The following is a 27,105-nucleotide window of genomic DNA, read 5'->3' on the forward strand; positions in this document are numbered from 1 at the left end:
TGACCACACATGATAGCAATACTTCTGAAATGAACTTTGGCTTGGTGGAAACATTTTCAATTGAAATGAAATGCCCACTGTATTATTTGGATATAATGGATATAGTAGGTATATAATAAAGTAGTGAAATAACAGCTAAGCCTCTGGTGTACATGAACAAAGACTGCTTGTGTTTAACAGTAATATTTATGTTGAAAATGAATGGTGTGGGCAACCTTTCATTAGGAAACTCTGAGCATATTGAAAAAGAAATAGCATGCTGGGAAAGTAGTGAGCATTTTTATTCATTTTTTTTTTTCAGTCCACACTTTCTTCCCAATGTTAGACAATAACTAATTTTACCTTAAATGTCAATACTATAGTATTGTTGCTTGCAGTTTATCAAAAATAGCATGCATCAAGGTCAGGGTTAGGTACATGGAAATGTATATGAAGGTAAATTATTAATGCACAAAATCAACTTGTTTAAGAGTATAAATATACAACATTTTTGATAAGTAAAGTCAGTCATGAAATGTCCTCTATAATAAAAGCTTTTTAATTATTTTCTGTTGTGTCTGACAATAGTATTTGAGTCAGATAAGCTGGGTTTTTACCGAGTCTAAACTACTGGTGCCTACTGAATCTTGACTCCAGTGAAGTCGAAACGGGGGATTTGATCTCTATTCATTCTGCTTTTTCAGCCTTGAAAGCCTCTTTCATTTTCATTTGCTCTGAATGGGGCTCTAAGGCTGCTCCACATCCACTGTTTAAACTTATTAGTATTAGTCGGTGCTTTTGATCTACAGCATTAAAACATTTTATCTAGGCAGCCTGACTGCAGTGTACAATTTTGTTTCTTCTCTCCACACCACCATGTCAAAACACTGAAGCTGGGATATTTTATCTGAGGGCCAGAACCCTCATAGCGAGTTGCACATTCACAGCACTCAGAGTGGAAACCTAATCCAATCGATGCTTTCTTTAATAGCCATTCTGAACGGTTCAATTCCTGTTTGCTGCCTCAAAACACTTCTGCTTTTGTCAACATGAAGGATAATAAAATGTGTGGATCTCAAGGCAAGTTTAAAACTTGGCCTTATGGGATTCATTTTCCACAAACCATACTAATAAATGTGTTTTACAGGACGTCAACTATAAATACATCATGTGAAACCACAATGCTATAACTAACATACTATTTATGCAATATACACTTCTCATTGTAATCCAGTGTGATGATAGAAGAAACACACAAAAAGGCACAACTATGTAGTAAGAGAAATGGCTTTTTGATCAGAGAGCAGTTTACTCCATTATTTGGCCTAAAGACAGTCGTCTTCTTAGGCACATTTGAACTATTTTCATTGTCTCTAAATACCAGAAATATTACATTTACATTTGTCGTTTTTTCCAGATGGCCCAGAAGTGTGCATTGGAGAGAAGGTTACGATTTATTGATGGAAATAAAACTTTATACTTTAATATCTAAGGCAATGTACGATTGACCAGATGATGTAATTCTCCTGGAGTTCTCACATAGAACAATAGGGGCATGTGAAAGCAAATGTCTAACTTCAAGGAAGTTATTTAATGGTTGAAAGTATTTTTGCCATCTTCAGTTAACTTTGTTCTTTGATATTCGCTGCACATGTAAACACACTGACATTTACTGCATGAATAGAAATGGCCCGATGGACTACACAGAAGTACAGTATACACCACATGTGGGATGGGACTATAAACTAAACAGACCAGTAAAGATTTACTGATATTCAGACGCTTTTACACAAAGTTTAACTGACCTTTAGATCCAAATGAAGTCAACAGTCTGAAATATACAAGATCTTGCAGTTTGGTCTTCACTCTCACTGAAGTTACACTGCTCCTTTTTATCCCATTTCCCAAGCACCACTTAACAGGTGTGTATGATCAGTACTCTTCAAACCCAACGAATCGTTCCTTGTTCTTTGTGAACAGTCTCATTGTAATTACAGTGTTACTGCTGGATTTACAAACAATATATCCAGTGCTTTTAGGATTAGAAACTGAAAGTACGTTCATGCTTTCTTTCACTTGGATTGGCTGGGAATGTCAACAGAACATAACACTGTTAGGAACAAGTATGATTCAATTCGGGCAAAGTGAATGAAACTAACATCTGGCATCTACATGTCGCCCTCTGTAGTGTAGGAGAAACAATAAAGAGTGAAATTTTCTAATCTGCAACAATTAGGGATTTTCACTAACAGAAGGTGGGCTCAAACATGCACTGTGTATAAGAATTTGATTTTCAACAAATGTGTTAGCATTGTTTCTAATTCAGACTGAAAACTGTGCCATAAAACATAGGTTCAGTTTTAAAATGAACTGCTGCTGCTTCTCTTTCTTATAGTGGTCAAGAGCAAGTTTCTTTTTTGGGGTTGAAATCAACTGCAAGTGTGATATTGCTATTCTACAACAGTTCTATAAACAAAAATAAAGATAGAGTAACTGACATTTCAGACATAATTATAGCCAAAATACATTTATTCTTTTTGCTCCATCAACAAAAATAGTTCCCAAAGAAACCACAGCTGGATTGACTTGTGTGTTGCTATGCCAACACACAGAGTGACAGCCCATAGTAAGTGTAATAATGGTTTCAGTGTAATGAACTATTACTAGAAATGGAATTTTATGTAGCGAACACAAACAAGCGGAGTGATACAAACAGTGAAATGTGAAACAGTGAACACGGGTGAAAACAAGCCATGCCTCTCGCAGAATGCCTGCAACTAACAAGCATAACCCAAAGTCATCAAACTGACACCTTGTGCTACAGACCCAGAGAAACCAGGAAAAGATATGATTAATAAACCCTATCAAAACAGATTGTGCTCAGCATGGTGGCACAGTGAAAAGAATTGCAAATGTGAATGTGAATGTGTGTGTGTGTGTGTGTGTGTGTGAGAGAGAGAGAGAGAGAGAAAGAAGGGTGCCCTGCAATTGACTAGCTTACCATCTGGGGTGAATGTTTCCACCTTGCATCCAATGTTACTGCGATAGGCTTTGGACCAACCGCAACCCTGATCAGGATAAAGCGGTTACTGGATGTGAATGAGTGAAATACAAAAAACACACCTTCTGAAATCTATCATGTTAACATTGGGGACTATAAACAAACTAAATTAGGATACTTCTAAATGTAGTTCTGGATGTATGAACACACGAGTAATGGCAGTTCAATCTCTTCCCAATTAGCTTGACTTGTTTTGAAAGGTGGTTTCCTGTAACCAAACCTAGTAAGAAACAGAAGCATCAACTTAATCCGAGAAATCGCATATTTCAATGTATACCAGCCCTGATGACAACCAACATAATTATAGGTCTAAATATGGAATTGTGAATTGTAAAATTGTTGTCGTTTTTTCCCAGTAGAAAAGTAAAGCGCAGTTCGTAGAATTATTCGCCTCCTGTGGTCAACAAACCAAATTTTCTCTATATTTTCATGTAAAATTCAATAAATTGATGCAATTCATGTCTCTAGCAGAAACCCGTAGTGCTTTTCATAGCATATGAGACATAACTGCACTTTACCTCACATAAGCCATAGACAGGCTAGATTTGTGTCATTTTTATTATGCTAAATATTTACAGGAATTAACAAACCCATACTGCTCAAAATTAATTGGTCAAACAAACTGATTAGGTCGAATGGTGTGGCTTATGGGAGGCATAGTGGTACATACTGATTTTAACATGCATTATGTTTTCAACAAATCATTCATAGAGAAGTGCCTGAAGATAAAATCTGTGTTGAGAAAATTAAATGTAAATTCCAAAAGCCTACATGAACTCGTTCCTTTTGGTCAGATTCTTTCGTTTATGGTGGGCAAGAGGGAGTGCTCAATGATAAAGTTGAGAAACTGTTATCTGGGAAGCATTTCGTCAAGGTCTGCCACAACATACGACACCACGGCCCACACAGCTGAACACAGATTCATCTCTGCTGGGTTCTGCACGGTCATCGTGTCACCCTCAGTGTGGTGGAACCAGAAGTACTTGCTGTCTGCTGTATGCAGGCTGGCACCTAGGCAAAAGAAACAAGATCCAAAAACAGAATTAAAGTAATCGATTTTAAGTTGCAGTGCTGAGAAAACTAAATAAAGTATGGTTTGAAATCATACCAATAGCAAAAAGCACACAACCACAAATATTATGGTTTATATCACTTTATGCCTTTCAGTAGCAGTGAATGTACAGTCCCCTCCAAACGTACTGGAACAGCAAGGCCAATTCTTTTGTTTTCACTGTACACTGAAGACATTTGGGTTTGAGATCAAATGATGAATATGAGAAGGCTGATCAGAATTTCAGTTCTCATTTCCTGATATTTACATCTAGAAGTGTTGGACATGGTGACAGACGACCCAATTTTTAGGTGAGCAAAAGTATTGGAAACAGATAGTCTTAATGTTAATAACACTTAATATTTGGTTGTACTGTATATCTCTGGCGTGCAATCACTGCATCAAGCCGGTGACCCACTGACATCACCAAAGTGTTGCATTCCTCTTTTGTGATGCTTTTCCAGGATTGTACTGCAGATTCTGTCACTTGTTGTTTGTTTTAGAGGGTTTCTCTCTTCAGCCTCATCTTCAGGAGGTGAAATGTATGCTCAATTGGGTTTAGGACTGGTGATTGACTTGGCCAGTCTAAAACCTTCCATTTTTTCCCCCTGATGAAGTCCATTGTTGTATTGGCAATGCTCTTTGGGTCATTGCCTTTCTCCCAAATAGACTGGATGAACCGAATGTTTCTGTAGACTTCTGAATGCATTCTGCTGCTACCATCATGAGTTATATCATCAATAAAGATTAGTGAGCCTTTCCAGAAGTAGCCATGCAAGCCCAAGCCATGACACTACCTCCACTGTGATTGACCAATGAGCTCATATGTTTTGGATCATGAGCAGATCCTTTCTTTCTCCACATTTTGGCCTTTGCATCACTTTGGTAGAAGTTAATATTGGTTCCAAACTTTTGAGGCTCATCTCTGTATTTCTGTATCAGATTTCCAATCTGACAGTTGATTGTGATACCTTCACCCCTGCCCTGTGGAGGTCGATGTAGATGTTTTAGGTTTTTCTTCACAGCTCTCACAATGTTTCTGTCATCAACTATTGTTGTTTGGCTGACGTGTTCCATGTCTAGTTGTTAGTACACCAGTGGTTTCTTTCTTTTTTAGGACATTCCAATTTTTTCTTTTTCACAGGTGAAACCTAGGGCTCAAACCAAGAGTAGATATTCATGAATTGTTTAAACAATCAGTCTAACACGGCACACCTGGGCAACATTTGGCAGGCACATGTTCCAGTATATCTGATCACATAAAAACTGGTGGGTTCAAACAAAAGGTGCTATGTTCCAAGTTGTTTAACACATCTAGATGTAAATATCAAGAAATGAAAGCTCAAATTCTGACCTATCGTTTCATATTCATCTTTTGATCTCAAACCCAAATGCTTTCATAGTATAGCAAAAAGAACAAATTGACCTTGCTGTTCCAGTACTTTCAGAGGGGGCTGTATCTGCTTGTTTCAGTGTTCTTACTCAGAACCGCTTGAGTCACTGAGCTGCATGTCATGTGCCTGAAGCTCTCACTTAAAGGATTTGATGACTGAAATGTCAACAACCATCAAAAGGTTTCTGATATGTGCTGCCTTAGTCATATGCTTGTTTTAGAACCAAACGTTACACATAACATGGTCTCTCAATCTCACACACACACACACACACACACACACACACTGACACACACACACTCACACGCACACTCGCATGCACACTCGCATGCACACTCGCACGCACATTCGCACGCACACTCACACACACACTCACACACTCACTCACACACGTCCTGATAAAAGTTGTTTGAGGTACATTTTCCATTCTTCACTCAATTGTTTCCATTTCAAGAATGGATGGGAAAATGGAAGAACCGCCATCAAAAGCACATGTGTTTGTAGTTAAAGTGTTCTCCAGTTTCTGTACTGTTTCCAGATGGGAATCTCTTCATCCAGAACTCTCAGCTATCCCTCAGCTATTCTTGAGGAAATGCAGCAAACAGTCAATGGCTTTAAAAACACCACTTAGAATAGAATGTTGAGCCACTGATTAAGATAATCTTTAAATAGTACAGCAGTGGAATAAATTGTTGGGCTTATTAGGAAGGGAGATTATGGACATCAAATCTTCAGGCGCTTGTACAATATATCTAACTTAATCAATCCTTATTCACTAAAGCAAAGCAGGAGAAGCTGTTGCCTGTTGAAGGAAAAAAAAAACTCGAGTATGCTTGAAATACTGCAAAATATATTCATTGAGAATAAGCAAAAATCCATCTCAACTCAGTCACTCTATAGAGCTGTGCATGTTTGGACAGCTGGATGTTGGCATGACTCATTTGTTTAAACATTTTGGTTTGAAACCACTGCAGAGTTGTCTCTATACATTTCTTCATTGACCTTGTATGCTTCACATTTTCCAAAGACACTGACTGATGTCAAGGCTATCTATCTGCTACCAGTAGAATGACATTTTGTACAGCAAAGAAAAGGTTGTGCCTTTTGTAACAGTTCATTAACTACCAGCTTTCAGAATACTTGTACTGTACTTCACAGACAGGACTTCAGTGCCATGACTACAGTCAAACAGAACAAAAGCAAATCCAACAAGCCAAACACAAGTTAATTTGCAGTCATGGCAACACAAATGATAAGAACAGGGAAAAAAGGAGACAATTTCCATCAGCATGGGGAAAGCTACAGAGAAAAACACCACAGCAAAATACAAAGGATGCAAATATTTATTGAACACTATCAGAAATATTATTTAAAGATTAAACACACTCAGGATGTATAACAAAAAAGCAGCAGAATACAAATCATATGAAAAGGGTTGAAACTTATGTGCTATTTAATGTTTCCAGGAACAATACAGATTCAAATGCTTAAACATAAACATTTAAAATTTGACGTTTTAGAGTGCCTGAGTGGCACAACAGAAAAATCTTTAGGAGATCGCAAGTTAAAATTCTGACAATGTCACAGCCATCCGTGCCCGAGACCAGGGTGCTTTCCGGTAGGGGGCTTCATACTTTTACGCCAGTCAATCACAGTGTCAATATCCAATCACGAATATCTATGAGCTCATGTATGCAGAAGAGGATAGTTTTCCTCTGAGTGAGTTATGTTGCCCTGTGACATAGCATGAGCAGCAGAAAAGATGGCGCTCACTGGCTTCACATGTTGGGAAGCATGTGTTGGCCTTCACCTTTCCCCTTCCCAGCTGGTAGCTGCTGTGTGATAGGGGATTGCTGACTAGTGGGAGGGAATAGGCAAGTGACCAAATTGGGATGAAAATAGGGGAAAATCCTATTTTTATATTGTTTGTGTTGAAGGTTATTAGGCTAGCACAGCACTTTCCTGGTGATATGAGGAAAATATTTTACTGGCACCACACCACATTAAGAAAGTAGAACCCAGTGGCTAAACCAAATATGTAACCATAATAAAACCCCAGGGTTAGTTCTAATATAACTTGAAACACACATTTTATTAGATGGCTGCCTCAAATCCCAACACTTCCAACTTCATTAATGACAGAAATGAGAGCACTGGTGCAGCTCTGAAAAGTGCTTCCACTGTGTCTGTGGGTATAAATGTACTTGGACCTCTAATAAAGGCCCTTCAATATGTTGGTCTAACAGCATCCATGTGAATCTGAAAAGAGCTCAGATTCTCCCCAAGTATTTAAAGCATTTTATGAAGGTAATTTTATGGCTCCTTGCCTAAACTCAATTAATTTTAGTTCTCTGGTCAATAAATTAGAACAAAGTCCCTGAGATGATGACTGACTGAAGCACAATAGTTTCTTCACACAGATAAGATAATAAAATGTCTAGCATATGTAGACCATAAACATGCAAGATTATCAGTGACACGGAAAAGATCATTACTTGTACTTTTACTCAGTATGCAGTAGAAATTCATGCAAAAGAAAGTATGCAGAAATTAATGTTTCTCTTGAATCAGTGTTAATTTATGTTAAAAAAAAAATTATGGTTTAGAGCAGTGGTCACTAACCCTGTTCCTGGAGATTTACCTTCCTGAAGAATCAAACCATAATCGTGCCTACCTGACCATCTAATCATTGTCTTAAGAAGTTCTTGATCAACTAAAACAGGTGTGTTAGATTATGGTTGGAGATGAAGCTTGCAGGAAGGTAGATCTCAAGGAACAGGGTTGGTGACCACTGGTTTAGGGGATTGGATTTTGAATTAAGGAACATAATTAATTATGAACTCAGTAGCCAACTGCTGATGTGTGAATAGCAAAAATGAAAATAGTACATACTGTATATATAAAAAATTAACAGGCAGTGTCATACACCAGAGAAGCATTAAATTATAATAGAGCAAAGTCAAACTGTGGTAGAATGATCTTGCAGTGGCATAAGCTGAGAGACTTTGAATATACTTAAAATAAATTTAAGTAAGGTCATGTTAAAATTCGGAATAGACCAAGACCCTGCACAATTACATTGCATAATTACTGATCATGTGAACAACTGTTCACAAACTGACCTGGTACTCCAGCCTGCATCCACATGTTTATATCAGTTCCTTCTCCATGTTTCTCCAGGGATGTTACATTGATGGGTGCCAGCAGTTTCATTACTTCCTTCATGATGGCTCTAGCTTTGTCACTGCCAGTGAACTGTAGTCCAACAGGGGCAAAAGTGCCCATATCAGACTCCATCACCAGGTTAAAGTTTGAAATGTTTGCCTGCAGAGGGATGAAATTTAGATTGTGAACTGTGAGGGGAAGGTCAGATTTTTGGTATAATACCAAAGCCTTTATTAGGTCTTTGAATTGATCACATCTACTAGTCTTAAAAAAAACAACCCAATGGACAGTGTGCTAGTATGAGCTATAATCCAGAAAGTAAGTTAGTCTTTAAGACCACAGGACAGCAACAGAGAGGCCACATGCTGTCTTCATGAATATATTCACATTTTTCAAACAAGCCAAGAGAATTCTTTCAAGTTACTGCTGTGCAATAGGCAGCTCAAGGTCTCACACTTTAGCACGTGCTGCACATTCAGTTATTGACCTTCAAAATGTACTTCTGACTGAGGGTCTGTTTGCAAGAAATTGGAAAAAGTTATGCAAACTAATGTTTGATTAACTGTCCAGGTTGACACACACAAAAAAATTATACAAACAGCTTCAAATCTAAAACATCTATAGGGAAAGATCAAATGAAGGTGAATGTACTTGTGAAGTGCTACTTCAAGTGAAAACATGTACATGTAGTAAAGGATTTAAAAAAAGGTGGGTGTGGAGGATGACCAAACAGAAGATGAATCAATAGAGACAATTCCACAACTATCCGTAGCTGGGAGTCAGAAGAGCAAAGTTGTCCATGCTCTCTGTGTGGGAGAAATGCCGTTAGTCTCTCTTCCCTGTCAATCTTGCCACACTTGCCAATTGTGGGCATCTATGAGCTACTGTATGCAGAAAAGGGCAGATAGCGCTTTCATCAGTGTGTTACACTGACATGTGATGCAGCATCAGCAGTGGATTTTCAAAAGATGAGGTTGGCTTCACATGTCTTGAAGAAATCATGTTTTTGCCTTCATCCTCCCCAGTTTGGAAGTTGTCATGTGATAGGGGAGAGTTAGTTAGTGAGTGGGAATTTAGCAAGAACAAACTGAAACTCTTTTTCCATAAAAACAAGAACAAAACAAGAATAGGTCATAGATCAATGGTGAGTATAATTATGACGCACATCATATAAGTAATACTAAAAGCGAAATGTGAATACTTTGTGCTGTTGGTAGTATTGCATGGCTCCCACTCCCCCTGCTTCCTCAGCAGACCACAGCACAGCCCTCAGTGTCCTCTTAGGACGCAGCCCTATAGACAAAGAAATATATACTATGAAGCAACTACAGATAATTTCACTTTTCATTCAACTAAATGTTGAATAGGTCAAAGTTATTCAAATTGGTCAGTGAAGTCTAAAATGAATAGTAAAATGCGCAGAAACTGTGTTGTATATTATCTCATACTATCTATTGATTATGCACAGAAATGATGAGACATAATCATGTACAAAAATACCTCTACCAGAAAACCCACAAAATGATACAGTCAATGTTTGTATAATATGACAATGCCCATTTTTTACTCAAAGGACAAGCTTTCTGGATCATTTTGCTTAAAGTCCAAGAATGTCTCTATGGCAGAAAAACAGGCTAGAACATGCAACCTCCAGCAGCTGGAGCATTCAGATCAAATCTACCAACCCTATATCTCTGGTCTCACTCAAAATAGGCAGAATTTCAGTCTAGTACAATGGTATGGCCTTATAGTTTAAAAGTAAGATGTAATGTTTAATGGTTACTTATAGTGAAAGTGGTGTTCAAGTGCCTCTAGTTTAAGCATGCTATATGTAGTAAGCTTTAGTCTATAGTGTAGTTTTCTAGTGGCACTTATGGATTCAAATACTAGTCCTAATAGCTCTAAAAAAAACTTTCACAAAGAGTGCTGCCAACTGTACATGCACGCACATACATAGCTGCTAAGACATTTTGCCAAAGTCTTCATCTTGGATGAACATTACACGATGGATTCGAAATTTGAGAAAATTCTGTTGGAAAATTTTAAACTGCAGACTTTGTTCGTGACGTAGAAGATAATGAAAACATGTTTAGGACTACATACAGTAGTACAAACAGTCCTGATATTAAATTAAATCTCCACTGAGAAAGAAAATGTACAAAACAGAAGATAAAGGGTGTAGTTTTAACTTTGTAGATGTCTTTCTCTAAACCAATTATGTAACATTTTTGTAAATAGCTTTGGATAAGGAGGCTTTCATATGCATCAACTTTTAACACTAATGAATAAGATTTCTTTCATTATATAGAACACATATTGCTTTGGAGCATGTATTGCTTTAGAAATATGGTTATACTATAGTTATACATTTTAGTCTACTAAATCTCTTCTTTTGACATATTTAGTGTATTTAGTTCATGCTTCATTATCATTCCTCTTTAAGCATTATCAGCAGTGAATGCAATGATATTTGATTCTTTCTTGTGAGGCTGCTGCTGCACTTAAAAATAAAAATAGCCACGTAGCAAATATAAACCCCTCTGTAGACTACATAGGACTCATTTCCTCTACTATTTCATGAAAGTAACAATATGCTATTATATTTCTTTAAGCACTGTAAAAGAACATTGACTGACATGCAAGCTGTCATGAAGTGTAAATTAACAAGTTCACTAGAAGTATGCATGATTTTTGTCTGGAAAAAGAATTCTTTCAGAAGGAAAGACTATTCCACAAAATAAAATAAAAAAACTATTTCCACAAAACCAGCTCGATAATTCAAAAATAGTTCATTTAAATATTTTTTTACTAACTGCTGTAATTAATTTTTTTTTTAAAGTAACCAATATTGTAAGCTATTACCTTTGATTAAGAGTGAAGCCAAAATTTGCGATCACAAATAAAATACACACTCACTTGAGAAAGAGCACATCTACACAACCACGTTCCTGTACATACGATAGTCCAAATTACACACAATTCCTCATTCTCCAACTTCAATCTTGAGTCCCCGCACTGCAATGCTTTGCTAGCAGACTCTTACCCAGGTCTTTGATGAGAGACAAGGCTTCCCAAGAAATAGCCACGCCACCTCCATCATCCATAGCCCCCTGTCCTACATCCCAACTGTCCAGATGACCACTCAGCAAAACAACCTGAAGAGAAAATAAAAAATACATTACTAGTATGATTTTTGATGGGAATTACTTTGTTATAAATGATTAATTATTGAAAAGAGTTTAGCTGTTCCATCCACAATCACCTAGGTACTGTTTAAATCCAGATAGTATGAAAATGCTGTTTATGATTATTTTTTTATTTAACACGATTATTTTTTTTTACTCTTACAAACAATTACTTGTTTTTCCTTAAGCAAATATTTATGTTATAATTGGTAGCAAAGGTTATGGCAGCTTTGTACTGCTAGTGAAAGATCCTCTCACTCTACAAGTAAAATAACCTATGAAAAGCTCTGTACTCTCTACTGAAGGATGCTCATGATTTACATAAAAATCATATCACCATGCAGACAGACAGTAATGCATGCAAGTACATTCTTTAAAACTCTCTTTCTGAGGGCACAGGAATCATTAAAACAAAGCTCTAAAAGCTCCACTAAGGGAGTGAGGATTTTCAAGGCTTTACAGGTCACCTCAAGACTCTAAAGACTAAAAATGAGATGATGTTAAAACCAAGAGTCTTTCTCTCTGCTGTCAACACCGGACAAACAAAATGTCAACTTCTGGTCTTATTTTTAGTTGTTTTTTTTTTTTAATTTGGTTGTAGATACTAAACTTTCTATATTCACAATTGTCCTTTGGAATGATTATTTCAGTCTAAAGGAGAACTAAGAAACTCCTGTGACAGATGGTTGGATGTCTACAGAAGTGGACATGAACACAATAAAGCAAAGAAGATCAGACTTGTTTAACAAAAACTGTAATCACACGAACAATTTCCAAAATGCATGAATATAAAAGTACAACCATGAAAAACTGTCTGTAGGCTTGCCATAAAGGTTCTGACGCTACAGTGCTCTAAGTAAGGAATAAAACATGAAGAGGCATGCTGTTATAAGAGAATAATCAACAACAAGGTACTGTGATGTTACCACCCCAAAGTTCTTTCTTTTCCTACAACACATCCCAAGGTGTTGGGATCCCAAATTCCCAAATTGTTTTAAATTTGCCAACATGAACAATTTTTATACCTTTTTATTCCTTTTATACCAATTTTAATATCTTTTTATTCCTTTAGTTACATTTAGTGATGTGGAACAGACATGAGACAAGTTCCTGTTATCACTTAGTTCCTGTTATAAGAGCTATAAACAGTCACCCTCTCTTTTACTCTCTCTTGAAGCTAAGACAAAAGAAAATGCAGCGGCATGTAAGTGAGAAACTGAAAAATAGAAATTCCTCAGAAAACAGAAGGCTTAAAAAAAACAGCTTTACCCCTTACTGTTACAAAGTGCTGACACTGAAGAGTCCTTCCAAAAATGCTAAATAAACATCCCCTTACAAAAAACTCACTATATCAACAATTACACACTTTTTTAAATCCATTTATTATTTGGTTCAGACAATGTGGCATGTCTGCACATTACAACTACACATTACATCAAGTGCATTAATATAAACCAGTGTTTATATTAACTGTTACAGAAAATTAATCAACACTTTCTGACCAATCAGATTTGAGAATTCAACAATGTACAACAATGTGCTGTTATATAATTTGAAATATAATTCACATCCTCACTTTAAACAAGAGTTGAGTGAATTGCAATGATTCAACTATGAGGAAATAAAAGCATTAATCACTGACATTTACACAACCCGATGCATCACTTCCATGCTATGTGTCTCAAAGTTCAGTTTTCTAATTTATGAGTCTCTAATACTAACTTTGCCCTTGGTGTTTGTCCCAAGTATACCTAGGGGAAACAATTTTTCTGACATATTCATCTTATTATGAGTTGCTGGGGCAATCACGAAAAAGATTCCTTGATTTCAATTCCTATGGGGCATCCTAGTTTCATGATTTTTTTTTATAATCAGAGATGCAAGACAATCACTGGAGGGAAAAATCTTATTAAAGCTAAACTTCCCTTGGGGTTTTCTAGCCAGGAAACAGAAAGTGCATAAATCAGACACTGCTGGGACTGTTGCACAAACACTACTAAGGCAGATTAATGAAGCATGCAGTGAGGTGAACTGCCTGAGAATGATTTTATTATATATTATATTAGAACTTTTCTGCAACTGTGGTTGGACTATTTAAGGTATTCTGGCAGAACTCTTAATACCATGTCTGAAAGAAAAACGCTATTTTAAAAAACGTAAACTTGATTAAACTCTAACAAAATCGGAACGTGGAAGGTCAACAACTCACTCATGTTGCTCCCAACCTTTTTATCAGGTGGGAAAACACTTCAAAGTAAACACAAAATATTTTTTCCATTTTTAAAGCCAAACATTGACACATGTAGACCAGAATTCGTCCCAGACTTATATTTGCCGAACATGGCATACATCCCTACTTGCCAGATAGACCACCCTGCTTCCATGTGCTTTCTAAATGTGGAACTGGACCATGAAGTTAAATATGCTTTGATGTATGAAAGAAAACAAACAAATTTAACTGCAATTCTGGTGTTGTTAGAAAGAGAAATTCATAAACCATATCAATTAATTACACTCAGATTATGAATGTAAAGGGTGAGTAAAGTCTTCAGAGCAAAAAAAAGGACTCAGACAGAATGATGCATCACATTGTTGCAGTAAACAATATAAACATGACAACATGGTGAAGACATCTTCCGCTATAACCTGTCTGAAATGGCGGCAAGTGAACACTCTGAACAAGCAAGAGAAATGTGGAAATTTGTTTCCATTTCTTCACCTTTGTCTGTAAGTTAGTTAGCTATTTGCATGCCAGAAAGCAAATGTTCACAAAAGTTACCAGTGATTTTCCAGACATTCTGTCTAAGCAGAAATAATTGTTAATATAAGACTTACAGTAATGGTCTCATTATAAAACAAATAATTTACTCCCTGTGTGTTTCCAAAACAAAGCCTGTTGTGTGAACTGATCACAGCTGTCACAAATGTAAACAAAAATGGCAATCCTATGAGTTAACTTTATTACTGACTACAATGCTATTCATGTCCCTACATCACTGCGTTACACTTACTGTCTGAAGTTAAAATAGTATAACACCTCCCATTGCAGCATTTAATTTTTCTGAAACACATGGTTGTTATAAAGACACTTATTTACTCACTGTATATGAATCGAAAAACACTTTTCATACCAGATGCAGATTTGCTTATATGCACAAAACATAGATGGATGAGGAGTAACACAACATAAAATTAGTTGGATGAGACAATTGTTTATTATGAAACGCATTGGTGAATGGCTCAATGAACTCACTCAATTAAACTTTAAGCTTTATTAAGCTAAACGTTTCATCTAATCACACCCATCAAGTTATCCACACTACACAGAAAACAACATCCACAAATTTGTCCAAACTGGTTTACATTTCACACGTAACCGCAGTGTGGGAGGGATTTCTGGTCTGTCAGAAAGCAAATAAACATAAAAAGACCAAAAAAGCTTTTGGTGGACATATATAAACATACAGCAGACAGTCCATTTCCTCACATATTGACATAGTACATGTTTACAGGAATCTGCAACTATGGAAAAAGCCATCAAAAATATGCCTGTGGACAGACACATATAAAACACCACATCTCTCTGTAGTGTGCAAGCTTTCTAAATCTAAATAAAGATATAAACCCAACTATCTCACTTAAAGCTATGCCTAAAGCCAGACTCGTTTTAAATGATCTCTTCTCAAACTACAAAATGCATGAACAGATTGTACAGCTCAAACCAGCATGCAGAGCCTCACTGCATTAACCAAAAAACAAAAAAAATCACAGATCATCCCAAGGCTGTCATATGGCAATGAAAATACAATTTGAGATAGTCAGTGAGGAAATATTGAGCTTGACGTTATTGTTTGTTCTTAAGACAAGTGTACTTATGTCTTACACAAGCAGTGTCACATTAACTAAGGCAAAGTACAGTCATGAGAATTACCATCATCACTGCTGAAACTGGATGCCAGAGTAGGCATTTGTTAATCTGAAATGATATAGATACAGACTCATGAGGCAAAGAAACTAGCATCTAATAACTGTGTACCTTCAGTATGGTATAAAATCCAACGTCACACTCTAAAAGGTAATTATTATGTCCCACCATACTGTGGAAACTAATGAAGTGTGGAGACGCATTTAAAACTGTGGGTATTCTTTCATGAATTCCCAGCATTACTCAACCCAAGCTGGTTAATACATTACACTATGCTGTTAGAGTAAACCATGCAACCTCATTTTGTGGGGACAATACTGACATACGAGTCCAGAAATAGAAGAAGCTGGAATATGCTGGAAAACATGTATATGCCGATAAAACAAATGATTCAAGACAAAACAATGATTCATCTGTACTTGAATCCAGATGACCTAGACACTACTGAGCACAAACTAACCAGGGTCTGACTGCTGCTGTCACTGGGCATGTACTACTTGTACTGGGAAAGGTCAATGCATGTGTCTGGGTACAACATTCTTTTATTTTTCAGCTTAACAAGCAGCTATATTGGGACACTCACAGACCACTGCCCTCTGTGTAAGCAGACTCTCAGAACATTCACATTTCTTCTCTAGAGGTTATTCTTTCCAATTAAAAATTAACACTTAAGCCAATTATTTTTAGTGTATGTGTCTTAATAAAGAGATTCTTGTGTGCATATAAATCTATTCTTGTGAGGGTATGTTACCCGTTCAGCTGCAACAGATAGCAACTCTTTATATCTACAGTATACACAGGCAATACCTGAATATAGCTTTCCCCTCATTCATAACTTTCCATTATTCAAATCTTTTAAGCTGTCTTTTACTTACAAACCTTGCTGCCTTAAATCTCTTATTAAATCAGACAAGCAAAACAAAACAATACATATTGTACACCACTTCCAGACATATTATACACAACTGTGTCACGGTTTAGAGGCAGAGATGAATGCAAGTGCATATAAAGAGTTTAATAACAATGAAAACAAACACAAAAAAAGCTATGAACATGTGGCAAAACACTAAGGCAAAGAAAAAACATGAAACAAAGACCATGAACCCTATGACCGAAACAATGAGAGAAAAAGACAAATACAAGACAACCAGTGTAGTGCAAACTGTGGCTATAAATACCCGTAAGTGCTAGTTAACAAGAATGAAGTTCAGGTGCAGGTGGTCATGTGACATGATGGTGTGGTGCAGTGGTTGCTGGGAACTGTAGTCCAGATTTCCCTCCGGGATATCTATGACACACTGTCAGTACTTCAAACCTAAAAAGACTGAAATGATGGATGCCAGCAGGCTTGAGAAATCCTGATGTTCTTGAAGCTACCTATCTTCCCTGGTGGTCATGAAGATGGCCATTGGTGTCACAATGCTTTATTATTGCTCTATGCATTATTTACAGGACATAGGTCTGCCTGAAGAAATAAATGGACATGTCAAACCTCACAAGACATTGTGGCAGTGCAAGCTTGCAGCCCAATCCTCCAAAGTCACTGATAACAAACTTTCATTATAGACAAACAGCCCTAAAACTGTTTGTGCAAGGAATACAAAGTGCCTTAACCATATTTTTTTTATCTCATTAATAATTCATTAGTTAATTTAATAATTACCAGGCCTGAGCGTCATCTGATTTAAAATCTGATCTAAAATCTGATGTGTCATCTGATTTTAAGCTTTACTTCTCCAGGACCTGTAATTAATAATCATACAAATTCAGGTTAACATCAGTTAATGTTTACATCAAAAATCAGAATGGGGAAAAATGTGATTGAAGTGACTTTGACCATGGCACAGTTGTTGGTGCCAGATAGGCTAGTTTTCAGAAACTGTTGATCTGTTGTTATTTTCATGCACAGGTATCTAGAGTTTACACAGAATAGTGCTGGGGGGAAAACAAAACAAAAAACATCTAATTGATGAGAAAGGTCAGGTGAGAATGGCCAGATTGGTTTGAGCCAACATAAGGCTTCGGTAACTCAAATACCAACTCTTCACAACCAAGGTGAGCAGAGAAGCATCTTAGAAGATACAACATCCTGAACTTTGAGGTGGATGGGCTACATCAGCAGAAGACCACCAACATCAAGTTCCAGTCTTCTCAGCCAAGAACATGAATCTGTGGATACAGTACACAGATGTCTTAACTCCTGAAAGAATGCAATTCGTGCTTCCATGCTGTAGGGGAAGGCCATCTGTGGGATGTTAATGAGAGCTATTTAGACAGGTTCAATGAGAATGATACTAAAGAATGCAAATGTATCGTAAATTGTGCCAAAATTAACATTTTAAACATTCCTCAACAATTGAAATTCTCTATTCTTTGGCCATAACAGAAACTGCATTAAAAAACATCTGGATCCAGTATTGCTGGCAAAACTCCTGTGCTGAGACACCACCCTCCATCCTAAGACTCCAGATTCCTGATGATTTAGGCTCTCAGTGTGTGTGTGTGTGTGCACTGAACTTTCCAGACCATGTCTATGTTTAATCAACTAGCTGTGTCCTCTCCAGCAGGGCTTCAGCTCCATCACTGTGGGGGAGGAACTGTCTGTGGATCTGTAATTACTGCAGACTGGGCCAGAATGTCTGTCACACATATCCAACTACAACCCAACCGGCACCACACGGGGTAATATAGGATAGCACAGCACCACAAAGCACAGGGGCCATTCCATGTCAAATCACCTGAAGCGTAGAGTTTTTCTTTCCCAAATGATGTCAAAACTCAAGAGCCACCTTACAAGACTTCAAAGACTTCTGAAATGTTTCGACAAAAAACCCCACTCTGACAGACAGAAAGATAAAGCTACAGTGCCCTCCACTAATATTGGCACCCTTGGTAAATATGAGCAAAGAAGGCTGTGAAAAATTGTCTTTATTGTTTAACCTTTTGATATTTTGTTTAAAAAAAATACTCTGCTCTCATGGATACCAAACAATTGCAAACACAACACAGGTTTATCAAAAAAAAATTTTTTTTACATTTAGGTGTGCAACGATTATTGGCACCCTTTTAGTCAATACTTTGTGGTACCTCACTTTGCCAAGATAACAGCTCTGAGTCTTCTCCTATAATGCCGGTTAAGGTTGGAGAATACATGGCAAGGGATCTGAGACCGTTCCTCCATACAGAATCTCTCCAGATCCTTCATATTTCGAGGTCCATGCTGGTGGACTCTCCTCTTCAGTTCATCCCACAGGTTTTCTATGGGTTTTAAGTCAGGGGATTGGAAGGCCATGGCAGGACCTTGATTTTGTGGTCAGTAAACCATTTCTGTGTCGATTTTGATGTTTAATTTGGATCACTGACCTGCTGGAAGATCCAACCACGGCCCATTTGAAGCTTTCTGGCAGAGGCAGTCAGGTTTTCATTTAATATCTGTTGATATTTGATAGAGTCCATGATGCCATGTATCCTAACAAAATGTCAAGGTCCTCTGGCAGAAAAGCAGCTCCAAAACTCCAATTAACGAGCCACCATCATACTTAACCGTGGGCATGAGGTACTTTTCCATATGGCTACCTCTCTGTGTGCGCCAAAACCACCTCTGGTGTTTATTAACAAAAAGCTCTATTTTGGTTTCATCTGACCATAGAACCCGATCCCATTTGAAGTTCCAGTAGTGTCTGGCAAACTGAAGGTGCTCGAGTTTGTTTTTGGAGGCTTTTTTCTTGAAACCCTTCCATACAACATGTGGTGATTTAAAAGGGTGCCACCTATAGGTTGCAGACCTATATTTAACAAAGATTTTTGTTTTTATAAACCTGTGTTTTGTTTGCAATTGTTTGGTATCCATGAGAACAGAGTATTTTTTATTTATTTTTTTAAAGAAAAGATCAAAAGTTTACACAATAAAGACCATTTTTCACAGCCTTCTTTGCTCATATTTACCAATGGTGCCAATATTAGTGCAAATATTAGTGCACAATCAAAATTTTTCATGTTCAATTTTTGTCTATAACTTCTCAATGACTGATTTAAATCAGTGATTTCTATTTGAGAAATATGGCATCAGAAATTAGATTAAGCTCCTGAGTGGTGCGTCAGGAAAGCATTTGACCTATCATTCAGAGATCACAAGTTTGATTCTCAACAATGCCACAACCATCAATGACTGGGAGTCCAAGAGAGAAAAACTGCCTGTGCTCTCTAGGTGGGAGGGGTGGGATACACACTCTTCCCTGTCAATCATAGCGACACTAGCCAATCGTGGCCGTCTGTGAGCTCATGCATGTGGAAGGGGCACATAGCACTTTCCTCTAAGAGTGTTGCACCACCCTGTTACGCAGCACGAGTAGCAGCTCGAAAAGATGGGGTTGGCTGGCATTAAGTGCCTGATGTCTAGGAGTGTTAACTTCCATCTACCCCAGTTGATACCGGTCGTGTGACTGGGGAGACCCGACTGGTGGGTGGGAATTGGTCATGACTAAAACTAGAAAATAGAGGAAAATCCAACAAAAAAAGAGAAGTAGAATAAACCAGTAAAAAAAACAAAACAGTAATGTGAATATACTGCAGTTCATTAAACACATAATATCTAAAAAATTATGTCACAACTAACCTTTCAACACCACTAGAACTCCTATTACTGTGGCCACAATTGTCAAGTGTATAATAGAGTTACACTACGAATAGGTAGTCAATGTAAATGTAACCTAGAAATAATAGAAATAATCTGCTCAAACATCACTTTTATCCTCATAAAGTAAATTCAAAGCATGAGTGATTTAACATGGACTGAGCTACAACACATGACAATGGGGATTTTGACCCAGAGAGTAAAAAGCATCCGCAAGAAATGTGAATCATTGCTTTTCCCTTAATCTGTGTGATGCAGCATTATACCACCATTAATGGAAAATATATTACAGCTTATGACACTTACAGAATAGCAACCATTACCCAATAGGCATTCCAAATGTCCTCCCAATAATTAGTGCTATAGAGGTTCTGCGTTCAGCAGAAGAGGAAAGAAATTAAAACCAGAAAAAAGCATCTAGATCTTGCCATTGTACATTAATTCGGATAAAATACTAAATAAAAATAACCTTTCCAAATGAATAATAATAATAAAAAATTAGATGGGAGGGATCATGAAAGAAAAGCTTCTTCAATCATCAGGGCAAACTGACAGCAGGTCTGTGACAGAGAGCTAAAGTTTTCCATGCAATAAAAACACTGCAAACAGTCACTATGGTTATAAAAAGAACAGCAAACACCACACTGGGGCTCCACAAACAGGCATCTTTCTTATTTACATCCAGGAATGAAAGGAAGATGATGCCATGCTGCACACACACACACGCACACACAGGTACACGCACATATTATTCTTAGCGAGTTTGCATCTTTGTGCACTCATTTAACAGGTCACATGTTACACAAAACACATTTAGGTTTCAGTAATGTATGGATTTTTTCTTTTGCAATAGCTCAAATGGGAACCAGAGGTCTGAAGATGTTAAAGCCTCTAAAAGCTACCTTACAATGCCTGATTCAAGACTTTTTTTTAATTATAGTGTTGTGATATGGTTTGGGCCTATCTACAATATTCAGTGGGTTACTTCTAGTTGTTATCTGATTGGCTATTCACACTTCACACCATGTGCAGAGTGGAAAAGCAAAACCTTAAACACTGTGATATAATATGACTACAGAGCAAGAAATAGTCACTGGATTGGAAAACATACAGCAACACATCTTTAAAATTTATGTCAAAGTTTTGTTGAAGCAGTCACTTGCAATCAAACTAGATAGATCTTGCTGATGCATTATAACTATGTTATGGAATAAGTGGTCACACAGATGGCCAGTTCCTGTGAAAGTAGACAATTCCTGGCCAATTTTGATGACAAAGAGTACCAAAGTAACCAGTGACAGCTAGAAGACTGGCTTTGTGAGACCATCTGTGGCTCTGTACAATTTGTCAGCCCCCTTCTGCCTAGTCCATCAGTGAAAAGGGACCAGAGGACCATCAAGCACAAGAAAGATATTAGTGTCACTCACACTGAATTGCATTGTATTATCTGCTGGGCTGGTAAAATTGTATATAAGGTGCAGCAGTAATTTTAGGAATCAAGGTCACTTGACTAAAAATAATAATAAAGTGACTTTAAATAATAAAGTTGGTCTTAGGTGGTGTGATTTCTCCCTGATGTCCTTATTTCCTATATTACTAATTTCCTCTGCCAGAATGTGTCCATACACCTCTTTCAGGTATGGGTATACAGCAGGGATATGCACTTATAAAGTGGTTGTGCTTCACCTGCACTAGACTGCATACACCAAGCTGTCTCATTTCTGGATTGTTGTCTAATGTGGAATACAGTATTTACAGACACCCACCACATATGGGATAACAATGTTTTTGGGTTTGCCCTGTTCAGTTCTTCCTTGTCTGGTCAGTCTGATGTTCCTGTTGGACCATATTGCTGATTTGACAAAATCCCAGTTTGGATGACCACAACTCTTTCAGGCATTTCCCAGATATTTGCACTCCTTGCCCTTGGTTTCAGATGTTCAGCAGATTTTCAGCCACATTTTTGTGAAACAGGGAGCCAAATAGCAAAGGTCAGATGGGTTCTGGTAAACTGCAATATCAAAAAATTGCCATTTGGTCATCATGACTAAAACACAAGCTACGTCACCAAAACATGACCTGGATGACTGAAAACCTTAATAATCATGTTGAGAACAAGGAGACTGAACTTTAAGCAACTCCAAATACAGGGAAAGAAAGGTGTGAGGCCTGTAGGGTGACCACAATACACACCCTCCTACTGGAGTGTCTCTCCAATAATACTTGGAGAACACTGATGTGTTCTTGTATGACATGGAAGAACTATCAAAATAACAAGATGGCAAGTCCGTACATGCCACTCGTGGAGTACGGTCATTGCCCAGGATGACATCTCTGAGATGATTCATTGTCATTATGGGTTTTCTAAGAATATCCTTTTAGAGGAAAAAACAAAGCAGTTTCATGTGCTCTATGATTATGCACATGCTTGTACATTACATTCATAAAATGACCTCTAACATTTAGTCTCATGACTCTGAGGCAAATGCAGGAAACAAGCACTAACCACATTACTGCTGATGCATTACAGTTTAAGCTAAATTATGACAAAAACTGTCAGTCAGTACTTGTGAACTATAAAGTAAAAAGGCTTGGTGGTCAAAAGCAAAACAAAATAAGAAAAAAGTGGATGACAAGTTAAACACACCTTAACACATTCAGATGGAAGAAAGGAAGATCATTCAGTCACTTTTGATGATAAAAGAAAACCAAAAAGAGTTGAATGTGAAAAATCAGGACTAGCCTGTCATCATTGGTTATCATGCAACATTGAGGAAGATTTTGTTCCAGCATTTGTACTAATAGTATTAATTTTAACCTTCAGACAGTGTGTTACAGAAGCAGCAACTGAAATGGACATTCAGTATAACTTTCATAATCCGTGGTTGTGTACTTGTGTACACATGAGTGTGTATGTGCTTTCATGTATAAGGGCACGGAGCACAATGGTTCAGAAAAGCCCATACTAAGGTCTACAATATATCAGTTATGCATGAACACGTCTTTCCACCTTAACATAATGTAACAGCATATCTCACTATTTGCATAAAACACCATTGGAGAGAACAGAGATTTAACAGTTTAGACAATTAGACAAATATGACTAAATATTAGATAAATATTACTAAATATTATTTTAAAAATAGCTAATTTTTATACAGACATTGAATTAAAAGATAATTAAACATTATAGTCAGGTAATTCTCTACATCACAAGAAACACAAAAGCTCTCCTGGAACTTCCAGAACCTTCAAGAGTTTCAGTACTGTGTGTAAGAAAATAGCGCTTTAATGGTTTTGGATTTAACACAATTTAACAGGACTGTTCAACACGTTGTATTATGACCTTGAAACAACCATCACACTAGAACCTTTACTAACAAGTTACTCACTGGAAGCTAAACAACAGTGGGAGACAGACTCATGGGGAGTTCTGTCATGTTCACTGTCAAAAATGTCTATGCATGGTGGGCAATCTGGAGCTATACTACACTGGTTGCAAGCAGAACACTTTCCACATGCCAATCAGCCTACCATGCATGTCTTTGGACTGGGGGAGGAAACCGGAGTACCCGGAGGAAACCTCCGCAGCACGGAGAGAACATGCAAACTCCGCACACACACGATCGGGAATCGCCGGCGGGAATCGAACCCTGGAGGTGTAAGGCGAACATGCTAACCACTAAGCCACCATACGCCTTCATTGTAACAACATCTAAAAGAAAACCAGCAACGTTATGGGTCATAAATGCACTGTTATTATAGATGAGTGGTCTTATGGATTAGTAATGATTGAGTCACTGATTCAGTAAGGATTCGTTAGACTGATTCAAACTGGTAACTCCTAAGGTTCCTGAGTCTTTTAGCACAGTTCATTTAGAGAATGTAATGATTAACCAGTGAATTGGATAACACTGGTCGTGCTGTGTTTTGGCAGGCTGACCGTGAGAACAATATTTTCTTGCCAATGTCATCTTTTCCCGATACACAGTCTTTTAATCTTACCACACTCAATTTATTGTAAAATCACAACTCGGGTTTCGCTGTGGATTCAGTAGTGATGCAGGAAACACTGGTGAAAACACATACATTCTTTAAAATAAAGAATTTATGACCCATAATGTTGCTTGTTTTCTTTTAGATGTTGTTACAGTCATGCTGTTAGATGGTTAGAACCACACTCCTGTTGTCATTCCTCCTGATCGACCACATTGGAAAGCCTTCATAATATGAGAGTGTGGTGCAATATGACTCTGTTCCTGTCCTGATTATAAAACAAAACATGATTGGTTGGAGCGAGACAATGATACGATTGGTCAGTGCAATGTGGCGATTATCCGACTGGCTTCAGTGGACGGTGGGCAGGGTCCAACTATTTGTGGATTTGTGTGCACTCTTGACGCTAGAAATGTTTCAAAATCCACAAATGTGTGCAGCAAAATCCACAACTGCACAGGACACGATCCATAAATGACTGCAAGGCAGAGTTGTATTTGTAATATAAAAACATAGTTTTATTTGCAACTATTATTTTATTTATTATATTTATTTAGTCAATTTTATTTATTTTTGTGAAACTACTAACATATATTTGTGGATCTCATTCAATGCATTTGTAAATTTGTTTAATTTTTGTAAATCTCACTACATTTATTTGTGGATCATAATCTATTTATTTGGAATTCTGAAACAATTCTAACCCCAGACAGAACTGACTTCAGATGAGCAATCAAAGGGCAACTTCTGCCAGCACTCTCTAATTGGCCCCCTAGGATGTTGTTGAGTAATGCAAAAGTGTACGTCATACACACGGGAGAATGGTCACTAACTGGCCAGTTATGGAACACAGCAGTATCCAAGGATGGGTTTGTAGCCTTTAAGAACTTACTTGCTCTGGGTGCTCACTTCCTGTTATCTCAGCCACTGTGTTGAAGGAGTCCACATCTTCGAGAGTCTGCGCCCCCAAAGTTAAGTGCACCACAATTTTTGTGCCTTGGCGCGCCATCCGTGCCATCATCTGGGCATCTTCCACTGTGATACAGGCTGTGGGGATCTGAGGCACACCAGACTGGTACCACTGCCACCCAGTGTGTGGGCTGTAACATGTACATACAATGAGTTTAATATTATTTTTTGTTAATCTGTTAGAGATAAAGTGATTGTTATTCATGGAGAGACACTTATGATATCTAAATGGAACAGACCTGTTGATGGAAAATGGAGTGATGGAGCGAATGAGTGAAGCCACTGCTCCCACTTTAGCTGCCTCTGAAGCTCCTGAAGCACGGTATGCCACCGTCTCCCCATAGCTAACAAAAGGCTGATTATACACCACAATCTTCCCCTTAGCCTCACTCGCCCGACTTTTCAACTCATCAAAAGACTCCACCACCAACACTTCAGCTTCAATACCTGCCAGAAAGAGAGCATGAGAAAGAATCATATATATAAGGGATGCATGACACATTAATCATAAGAAGTCTTTGTTTAGGCAAGAAAAACAAAGAACTAATATTTGAAAGATTGTGAAGCGGCATGTTTACTTCATTGAAAGAGCAATGCTTATGGCTGCAATTATGCAACTAATTGCTTGAACAAGTCACAAGCTACAAACCTCCTTTGGGAGTTCCAACACTGCTCCCCAACCCGAGGATCGACAAAGTGTGATTTCGTGGAAGAACCATCACTGCACTTTCCTGTCCCCTCACCCAGTGAGGGATCTTCACGGGTTCTAGATGTACATTATCCAGTCCATCCAGCCTCAATGCATTGTACATGTACTTGATAGCCAGGTCCAGATTCCTAGACCCGCTTACTCTGTTTCCGACTGTATCCGTGAAAGATGCAAGCCGTTCATATGAGCGGTTCTGAGCCTTGCCATACACTGCCAGGTCTATGATTTTCTGGGCAATGCCAGAATAACCGGATAATTCCTTGGATACTTCTTCAAGTGATTTACTCCTGTAGCCATGTGGCTTACAATGACACTGTAATAAACTACCAATCAGAATGAGAAAAGTCAAAAGGCCACTGTTGTATCCCCTATCTTTCATCTGAAGGCAGGAACGGAAACAATATGTTACTTGGCATCCAAATATCAAACAGAATTTTAAATGTAGATTAAATCAGGTATTAAACTAAAATCAGTCTGATACTGGTGCATGGGTTAACATCTGTATGATAGTGTCTTAATATAAAAAGCTTGTAAATACATACAATAGAAGGAAGTGGTCATATAAAATATTCTGAAACTTTTGTACGTCCTTAAAACAACAAAGCTTTTTTTTTTTTAAAAGCTACTGAACCTATTAAGTGTTGGTTTTTATTTTGTTTATTTACGTGTCATATGAAATAGCTCAGTTCTACTTCATCCAGAGGCGCGTTTACATACAGTACAACCAGCCATTAGTATAGAAAGCTGTAGGTTAAAGTCTATAGTAAACAGCAGTGCCGGAAAGTCTGCTTACTCCGGAAAGTCACCTAGCCAGACATTACTATTACATTTCTTTAATAATAATTAAAAAATAAAAGATAAAAATAAAAAAAGGGGAAAGCGTGTTTCTTTCTGTTCCCTTTTCTGAAATGTTCAATTTTACGAACCTTTTTAATATCAGACAGGAAGATCATATGACCAACTTCATGCAATAGTCGCACTTCCGCTTTCTTTCCCAGCGCCGAGCGCGCGCGCTGTTACGGCAAGCCGTTGGGACAT

The 27,105-nt window shown here is 37.6% G+C and overlaps 1 protein-coding gene across 1 annotated transcript; it reads right to left on the reverse strand.

The window, feature by feature from the left end:
• Positions 1–262: 262 nt before the first annotated feature.
• On the reverse strand, positions 263–27,084 carry LOC128611392 (carboxypeptidase Q-like). Its single transcript, XM_053630856.1, has 8 exons — positions 26,994–27,084; positions 26,008–26,446; positions 25,598–25,805; positions 25,282–25,489; positions 11,694–11,805; positions 9,852–9,943; positions 8,608–8,809; positions 263–4,051 (listed from the first exon to the last, which is right to left on the reverse strand). Exons 1-8 carry the CDS (start codon positions 27,018–27,020, stop codon positions 3,891–3,893), a joined length of 1,449 nt encoding a protein of 482 aa, XP_053486831.1. The 5' UTR covers positions 27,021–27,084; the 3' UTR covers positions 263–3,890.
• Positions 27,085–27,105: the final 21 nt, after the last annotated feature.

The sequence above is a fragment of the Ictalurus furcatus genome, chromosome 1, assembly GCF_023375685.1.
Source record: "Ictalurus furcatus strain D&B chromosome 1, Billie_1.0, whole genome shotgun sequence".
NCBI lineage: Eukaryota > Metazoa > Chordata > Actinopteri > Siluriformes > Ictaluridae > Ictalurus > Ictalurus furcatus.